This window comes from Chiloscyllium plagiosum, chromosome 5, assembly GCF_004010195.1.
Source record: "Chiloscyllium plagiosum isolate BGI_BamShark_2017 chromosome 5, ASM401019v2, whole genome shotgun sequence".
NCBI lineage: Eukaryota > Metazoa > Chordata > Chondrichthyes > Orectolobiformes > Hemiscylliidae > Chiloscyllium > Chiloscyllium plagiosum.
The window spans coordinates 85845353-85855195 of NC_057714.1; the positions used below are offsets into that span (position 1 = coordinate 85845353).

The 9843-nt window shown below is 45.8% G+C and overlaps 1 protein-coding gene across 1 annotated transcript in view; it reads right to left on the bottom strand.

Moving 5' to 3' along the window:
• LOC122550067 (amyloid beta (A4) precursor protein-binding, family B, member 1 interacting protein) overlaps positions 1–7337 on the bottom strand; it is a 108864-nt gene extending 101527 nt beyond the window's left edge. The window contains exon 1 of the mRNA XM_043690561.1: positions 7254–7337. Coding sequence (XP_043546496.1) covers positions 7254–7337 — 84 coding nt within the window. The remainder of the gene's footprint in view (positions 1–7253) is intronic.
• Positions 7338–9843: the final 2506 nt, after the last annotated feature.

Here is a 9843-nt window from a genome sequence, read left to right on the forward strand (position 1 = left end):
ACAAGGATGTTGCCAGGGTTGGAGGATCTGAGCTACAGGGAGAGGCTGAACAGGCTGGGGCTGTTTTCCTTGGAGCGTCTGAGGCTGAGGGGTGACCTTATAGAGGTTTACAAAATTATGAGGAGCATAGATAGGATAAATAGGCAAAGTCTTTTCCTTGGGGTGGGGGAGTCAGAACTAAAGGGCCTAGTTTTAGGGTGAGAGGGGAAAGATATAAAAGAGACCTAAGGGGCAATGTTTTCACGCAGAGGATGGTATGTGTATGGAATGAGTTGCCAGACGATGTGGTGGAGGCTGGTACAATTGCAACATTTAAGAGGCATTTGGATGGGTATATGAATAGGAAGGGTTTGGAGGGATATGGGCCAGGTGCTGGCAGGTGGGACTAGATTGGGTTGGGATATCTGGTCGGCATGGATGGTTTGGACCGAAGGGTCTGTTTTCATGCTGTACATCTCTATGACTCTATGACTCTATGACCCGGGATGCACACTGAGACAAACATCAACTCCACCTGGAGGATTATCAACATGATGAAAGATGCTCTTTGGTCTGCCCGAAACGTATCGGTCTTCCAGAGCAAGGTGTTGACCCTAATTGAGTGCTGCAGACTGGCACATCCCAAAGCCCAGGACTATATGCTGAGGGAGGCACTAAAGCTTGGGGCAGCTGCCACCAAAGTGCAATAGGGAAAGACTATGATCTAAGCTCTTTCTGCCAAAGTATAATGGGGGTCCATTCAGTTATTTGATCTCCCCCACACCCACATCTTCCCCTGGTGCCTCAAATGCATGTAAATAGTCTTGTCCAAGTTAGAAATGCCTTTGATTTGTTTGCTAGAGAGAGTGAAATGGCTAGACATGGCAACACAAGCAGTAGGCCCTGAAAGGATTGTAAGATGCCACCCTCGAATAAAACAATGGAGAAATGGATGGCCAGACTTGTGGAAAAAGAAAGGAAGATGTCCCAGAGAGTGATAAACCAATTGAACCTCCAGCTGAGAATACAGAGTGAATGGAGGAGGAATCGGTGTACAAATAGAAGGGTGTGTGGCAGGTAGCAAAGAATATCCACACAAGGAAACTGCTTCAGTCACACGGGGCCAGCACAGGCCAGCAGCAAAGTGGAGAGAGACAGCTGTACAAAGGACACACCAGTAACTCCCCTTTCATGAAGACATGCAGAAGGATGGCCATAAACAGAAGAAAAACATCATGAATGGGGAGGAGATGAGCACTCCCGAGCCGGATGTCCGGAACCATGAGGAGCCCAGGACAACACAGCTCTGGCATACCAGGACCAGGAGGACAACAGCAGCTTTGCCCGATTTGGAGCACGACATGAAACCAGATCTTCCTGGCTTTGTCTCCACCCCAATGACACGTGATCAGGGCAATGGCCCTGAGGGGTGGTGTGACAGATCCAACAGCCCTACGAGGGGCAACACTTCACAGGGAGGAAAAGGACAGCACCGACAGCCCCCCGATGGGCAATACCCTGCAGGGAGGAACAAGACAGCTCCCCCAGCTCACCTGAGGGGCAGTACTCTGCAGGGAGGAACAGGGCAGCCCCCACAGACCGGCCAGGGGCAATAACCCACAGGGAGGAACAGTACAGCTCCCACAACCCCTCCTGAGGTGCAATAACCTACAGGGAGGAACAGCACAGCTCCAACAGCCCCTCCTGAGGGGCAATAACCCACAGGAAGGAACAGCACAGCTCCCACAACCCCTCCTCAGGGGCAATAACCCACAGGGAGGAACAGCACAGCCCCCACAGCCCCCTTTGAGGGGCAATAGCCCACAGGGAGGAACAGCACAGCTCCCACAGCCCCCTTTGAGGGGCAATAACCCACAGGGAGGAACAGTACAGCTCCCACAACCCCTCCTGAGGGGCAATAACCCACAGGGAGGAACAGCACAACTCCCACAACCCCTCCTGAGGGGCAATAACCCATAGGGAGGAACAGCACAGCTCCAACAGCCCCTCCTGAGGGGCAATAACCCACAGGGAGGAACAGCACAGCTCCCAACCCCTCCTGAGGGGCAATAACCCACAGGGAGGAACAGCACAGCTCCCAAGTCCCTCCTGAGGGGCAATAACCCACAGGGAGGAACAGCACAGCTCCCACAGCCCCCTTTGAGGGGCAATAACCCACAGGGAGGAACAACACAGCTCCCACAACCCCTCCTGAGGGGCAATAACCCACAGGGAGGAACAGCACAGCTCCCACAACCCCTCCTGAGGGGCAATAACCCACAAGGAGGAACAGCACAGCTCCCACAGCCCTCTTTGAGGGGCAATAGCCCACAGGGAGGAACAGCACAGCTCCCACAGCCCCCTTTGAGGGGCAATAACCCACAGGGAGGAACAGTACAGCTCTCACAACCCCTCCTGAGGGGCAATAACCCACAGGGAGGAACAGCACAGCTCCAACAGCCCCTCCTGAGGGGCAATAACCCACAGGGAGGAACAGCACAGCTCCCACAACCCCTCCTGAGGGGCAATAACCCACAGGGAGGAACAGCACAGCTCCCACAACCCCTCCTGAGGGGCAATAACCCACAGGGAGGAACAGCACAGCTCCCAAGCCCCTCCTGAGGGGCAATAACCCACAGGGAGGAACAGCACAGCTCCCAAGCCCCTCCTGAGGGGCAATAACCCACAGGGAGGAACAGCACAGCTCCCACAATCCCCTTTGAGGGGCAATAACCCACAGGGAGGAACAGTACAGCTCCCACAACCCCTCCTGAGGGGCAATAACCCACAGGGAGGAACAGCACAGCTCCCACAACCCCTCCTGAGGGGCAATAACCCACAGGGAGGAACAATACAGCTCCCACAACCCTTCCTGAGGGGCAATAACCCACAGGGAGGAACAATACAGCTCCAACAGCCCCTCCTGTGGGACAATAACCCACAGGGAGGAACAGCACAGCTCCAACAGCCCCTCCTGTGGGACAATAACACACAGGGAGGAACAGCACAGCTCCCACAATCCCTCCTGAGGGGCAATAACCCACAGGGAGGAACAACACAGCTCCCACAGCCCCCTTTGAGGGGCAGCTCCCCACAGGGAAGAACAGCACAGTTCCCCACTCTCCCCTCCCCCGCCTCCCGATGGGGAAACAACCCACAGGGAGGAAACACTTGTTCTTCAGCTTCTGACTACAAGCCCATCAGGAAGTGGCCAGCACGTAGCATCCTCGAGACCCTGCCAGAAAAGGGAGGGCGGATCCTATCGCATGGTTCCCTGAGCAGACTGTTAAAGTCATTTGACAAAATGCCTCAGTGTCAGAACTTTCCAACAAGCATCAAAATGTTTCTTGGCTGGTGGTGAGTGGGAACTGCCCATCAGATGTTTCATGTACATGCCTGCACTCAGTAAGCAGCTGTGCTGGTGAGGAAGCTGCTACTCAGCTCCTTCTGGAATATGCCTTTGCAAAGGATGTCTGGAGCGAGATGAAGTGGTTCATCTTGAGCAACTCTGTGATTCAGGACCCCATGCTGTACAGGCTGCTCCAGGGATGCACACCAGGATAAATATCGACTGTGCCTGAAGGACCATCAACTTGGTGAAAGATACTCTTCGGTCTGTCTGAAACCTGTTGGACTTCCAGAACAAGGAGTTGACTTCGACAGAGTGTTACAGACTGGCACATTCCATGGTCCAGGACTATGTGCTGAGGGACACACTAAAGTTCAGGGCAGCTGCTGCCAAGGCACAGTGAGGAAAGACCACAGTCCAGGATCTTTCTACCAAAGTTTAATGGGAGTCTATTCAGTTATCAGACCCTCTTGGTGCCTCCAAACAAACATAAATAGTTTCCTGCCTAAGTAGAAAAGTTTTTGTTTCTTACAACTGTAAAGAAGTTTCAAGAAAAGTCAATTTTCCAATGTTTTGTTTCTTGTTATGAAAAGACTGTACAGATATTATGCAGAACATTTGTGTCGATTTATTGATGATTTTATGAATAAAATGCATTTTTGAAATTTAAAAAAAACCCCACTCCATCAAAAGCCTTGGACCTTATGTGTTGAGGAAACACTTTCATAGATTAGATTCCCTATGGTGTTGAAACAGGCCATTTGCCCCAACAAGTCCACACCGACCCTCTGAAGAGTAACCCAGCCAGACTCATTTCCCTGTGACAAATGCACCTAATGCTATGGGCAAATTAAAATGACCAAGTCACCTGACCTGGACATCTTTGTGACTGTGGGAGGAAACTGGAGCACCCAGAGGAAACGCACGCAGACACGGGGAGAATGTGCAAACTCCACACAGTCACCTGAGATGGTAATTAAATCCGGGTCCCTGGCACTCTGAGGCAGCAGTGCTAACCACTGAGCCACCATGCCGCCCATGTGGGCTGCAGAGGTTCAAGAAGAAGGATGCTACAGCCTTCTGAAGGGCATCTAGGGGTGAACAAGAAAGGGCTTGCTATCAACAGCCGTCCCCTGACAATCAGCTTTTAAAATTTGCTTTGGCATTGTCAAGGCTGGTGCCAAACACTCAGAAAATGGCTCTTGAGTCTGGTGCACAGAAAAATCAAAGAATGATATTGAATACATGAACAAAGGAGGTTATGATGGAGCTGTATATAATGATAGTTAGACATTAGCTGAAGTATTGTGTGCCACACTGTGGAAGGATGTGAGTACACTAAGGAGAATGCAAAGGCGATTTGCTAGGTGGTTGCTTGGGTTGGAACAACTCATTATTAAGAGAGACTAGACAGGCTGGGATTGTTTTCTTTAGAGCAAAGGAGGCTGAGGAGGAACTTGAGTGGAAACTGAAGTACGATCTGGGTGAGCACTTGAAATGCCATTGCATACAAGGCTATGGGCCGAATGCTGGAAAATGTGATTAGAATAAATAGATGCTTGATGACTGACACGGACGAATGGGCAGAAGGCCTCCCTCCAGGCTGCGAAACTATGATCCAGAATACCTAATGGTTTCAGTTCATCACCAGGTTTGCATCCATTTTAACCCTATCATTGCTATTAAATGAAAGCAGCAATATCACAGGAGTAAGTAGCTCTAGAGTTTTCTTGAACTTCCACCAAAGTGTGAAGATTGGTGAAAAATCAACAAAAACATTGCAGACTGTCATTTGCACCATTCCTTTAGCATGTCTGTCAATCTTCCACCTGATAGTATGAAATCCCATTAACTTACAGGCCTCATATTATAACAACTACGGCATTGTGTTAATTTACAACTTTAAATCAAAGGATCGTTCATGTGACTGACTATCTTCTCAGCATGTATTAACTGCTATTAGGTTTTTGGAAGGAAATCAAATCTGATGACCTGAATGATTTAAGAATTTGTGTGCAAGCATTCTTTCTTGCGTTTGTCAGTGAAATGATTGGGGACAGACATAAAGTGTTGAGTCTGAGCTAGATGCCAAGCAGATTTAGTTACAGATTGATTATCCTCCTCCAGGACACATATTGGTTATAGTAAGCAATATTCTATTGAATTATATTTACTAGGTGCAGTGAGAAGTGCACAATGATAAATGCCTGGCGCGATGAGAGATATCCCGCTTCAAGATATATGCTGCGTATGCTGAAAGATATCCTGCTCAATCCATATAAATTGGGAGCAGTGAGAGATATCTTGTTCCAGGATATATTCTGGGTACATTGTGAGATATAATGCTCAGTAATAACATATCTTGGGTACAATTAGAGTTATCCTGCACAATAATGTGCACTGGGTGCAGCATGAAATATCCTGCTCAATGTAGATTTAGGTTTGGATTGATATACCCAGCTTTTGTCATTTTTGGGGGGAAAAGGATCATGATGTCAGATATAATAATGAGTCAGATATAGAGGTGTTGAGCATATCTAGTTTTTATACTCGTCTGAAAAATGAGCAATAATGTCACAGTAGCAGGCCTCGAAATGGTAATTCAACATCACACAAATTCAGAATGCAGAAAACAAAGAGCTGGCAGGATAGAAATCTGCCACAACTTGTACTAACAACTTGAAGCCACGTTGAAAAAAGTCAGAACTGACAAGACAAGTTGACAAGAATTCACAAACATAGTTTGTTTCATTCAGTGTTCTTTTAAACAACTAACAGAAATATTAAGGAATTGTTGGCAAACTTTCCCAATAGTGAGATGTAAAAATAAAATAACAATATCATGTTTTTAAAATTATCTTGATAAATCTATTTGCTTTGCGTTTTTGTTAAAATGACACAACAAGGATATTTTACTTGAAGCAATCCAGAAACGCCCAAACATCTTTGATAATCTTTGAATCAAGTGGTATATTAAAATTGAATATGTAAAAGCAACAGAATTATTTGTTAAAAAGAAATTGTGAGGTAACTGTTACATACATCTGATGTTAAAGTAGCAAAAGTAGCTCCTAAACAGTTGGGAGGTCATGTTGTGGCTGTACAGGACATTGGTTAGTCCACAGTTGGAATATTGTGTGCAATTCTGGTCTCCTTCCTATCAGAAAGATGTTGTGAAACTTGAAAGGGTTCAGAAAAGATTTACAAGGATGTTGCCAGGGTTGGAGGATCTGAGCTACAGGGAGAGGCTGAACAGGCTGGGGCTGTTTTCCCTGGAGTGCTGGAGGCTGAGGGGTGATCTTATAGAGGTTTACAAAATTATGAGGGGCATGGATAGGGTGAATAGGCAAAGTCTTTTCCCTGGGGTCGGGGTGCCCAGAACTAGAGGGCATAGGTTTAGGGTGAGAGGGGAAGGATATAAAAGAGACCTAAGATGCAACGTTTTCACACAGAGGGTGGTACATATATGGAATGAGCTGCCAGAGGAAGTGGTGGAGGCTGGTACAATTGCAATATTTAAGAGGCATTTGGATGGGTATATGAATAGGAAGGATTTGGAGGGATATGGGCCAGGTGCTGGCAGGTGGGACTAGATTGGGTTGGGATATCTGGTCGGCATGGACGGGTTGGACCGAAGGGTCTGTTTCCATGCTGTACATCTCTATGACTCTATCACTCTGCTTCCCACCCAATGCAAAAAGTAATCATTTTTGGATAAAAAAGGCATCTCTTTACTAATTCAGCCAGTTCTGGGATTAGCTTGTGGTTAGTGTATGTGGGCTTTCACTTTCAAAGCAGAATGAAAACATCCTGAAAAATAATTTCTCTTCTAGTGGAATCTTAATGCCCCACTAATCAATGTTGTCATTTTATTGAAGCTGATCTTTTGCTTGCTAGAAGTTGCTTATTTGAATACACAACCAACCTGTGTCAGCAGATCCATCTCTCCAAGGAGATTACTGAACATGGCATCTATGTCATCATTTGCATTACCTCCTCCGAACTCCATCTGTAGAAGTACAAAAGAAACAATTGAGACAAAAATCAATAATTGATGTTAAAACTCTGTTTGGATGTTACCAGGTTTTAGTTTCTTTATGTCAAAAATAAATTAAAAACGGTGTAAACTAAACAGCATACCTTTCCTTTAATTCCAATTTTTTTTTGCTTTTTCTCTTCAAGGTATCAAATTTTTCTAGGCCGTAGTTCCACGGGAAATAAAACAGCCCCTATGTTACTCTGTCAAAGCAGCCATTTTTCATTTGAACCCTGATGGTGATGATGTTATTTATACATAGACAAATGATTGCAGAGTTTGATTCTAACTTTGCGCAGTGGGTCAACACACTCCAGTACGAATTGAGGACAGTGGTCAGTCAGAGAAATCCTGACTAAATTCTCCTCTTCCTAGAGTAGGAATGCTGATGTCTGTTAGTTCCCAATCTGCTGCTGTGGCTGGGATCATGTAACTGAGCAATGACCAGAAACTGATCTGGGAATTTCCTCCTCACTGTCACATTCTATGGTGGATTTACTTCCTGAACTTCATGTCTGTGCACACAGTGATTCAAAAAGAATAAAATGACGTATTTTTGATACATAATAGGGAACCAAATGAAGAATTTTGACATACGGCTGTTAATGATGTTAAAGCCTAACTATTTCTTGCTGTATAGCATATGCTGAGGTTGACCATGAGTCGGAAGATGAAAAGGTGAGTTATGGGACACTGAGGATGCTTAAACTTATAATTTCTGTTAATTAAGCAAGCTACTGCAAACCAGAACAAGCAAGACCTTCTACTGAGCTATTATTATGTGGATCCCTTGCTTACTAAAGGGGTCAAGTCCATATTGCATCATATTTATTAAAGCAAGATAATATACAGGGAAATAAAAATGACATAAAATAAAATTGTTGCTATGAGATCTTGGTATGAGCAGCAACAGAAGATCTAATAGTCACTTAGCCAACGTATTTCAAGCTATAATACTATTTTTAGTGTTATCCTTATTGAAATAGTGCATATAACTTGGTACAGCACTGATAACTCCCTGTTAAAGGTAATAGAAAAAAAAATCCCTCAACTCCCACAAGTAAGTTCCATTATGTACAGTTGCAGAATTTGCAACCAGAAGTGATGGAAGGGATTTTCATTGCACACTGCAGAGCTTCTTTTATTGCCACAGAGGGCTGCCTGATTTTGTGAGTAGCAATTTCTTCACATGCTGACTCGACTGAATATTATCCAGTTTTATTAGTATGGGATTGGAAAATGTCTCAAATCAATCAGGCTGTTAAATCACTTGATGATAAGTAGGCATTTGAAATCATATCGATATATTTGTTATTGAGTTCAAGGTTGCAATCTGGAGTTCAAATTAAGTTTACAATACACTCACAGTTTTGTTTCTGTGACATGATGTCATCTCAAGCTCAAAATCCGTTTGTAATTCACTCCAAGCATGCTATTTAAACCCTGGACTATTTTGGCTAAGTGACAATTTTGTCAGATTTCATGGTTGGTTTCTCTCTGTGAAGCCGAGTGCAATTTTTCACCATATCGTCCCAAATTCACTTCATTAACTACATACCAGGCTCCATCGGCAACCGTCTTACATAGAAACATAGAAGATAGGAGCAGGGCTAGGCTCCTCTGTTCAATATGGTCACAGCTGATCATAAAGCTCAATACTTTGTGTCCGATGCTAGTCCAATTCTATCATCTCATTATAGCCAGAAGAACTCACCTGTCAACAGATCTCCTTGAAAGGACTGGCATCACTTTTGCCATCTTTCAAACACCATTGCTCACGAGGAGGAGCACTGGCATTCTGAAGCTGCCCTGCCTGCTATGTCATCATTTCCCCAGACATGGCAGGCGAGGTAAAATTGATGCCAAGGACCTGGAGGTGGTGGTGCATGGGGTGGTGAAGAGGATGGAAGTCCACTTCCCCAGGACTCGCAGCAGGGGCCACACCATCAGACTCTGCCAGCCTTGGCAGGGATTACCACTGGGTCAGTGTGGATTCCATAGTGTGGAGTATGAAGAAAATCAATGGTCTTTTCCACTCCACCAATGTCAATGCCACCAACTTTTTTCTATTACTTTAGACTTACTCAATCCTGTGTCTAGTTACACCTCCTCCAAGACTTCCGTTTCCCCAGACCCCAATGCCTCATCTTCACCATGGACATCCAATCGCTCTACACCTCCATCCGCCATGACCAAGGCCTCCAAGCCCTCCGTTTCTTCCTCTCCTGACATCCCCAACAGTACCCTTCCACTGACACTCTCACTCGTTTGGCTGATCTGGTCCTCACCCTCAACAATTTCTCCTTCAAATCCTTCCACTTCTCCAGACCAAAGGGGTAGCCATGGGCACACGTATGGGCCCCAGCTATGCCTGTCTCTTTGTTGGCTACGTAGAACAGTTGATCTTCCGTAATTACACCAGCACCACTCCCCACCTCTTCCTCCGTTACATTGATGACTGCATCGGCGCCACCTCGTG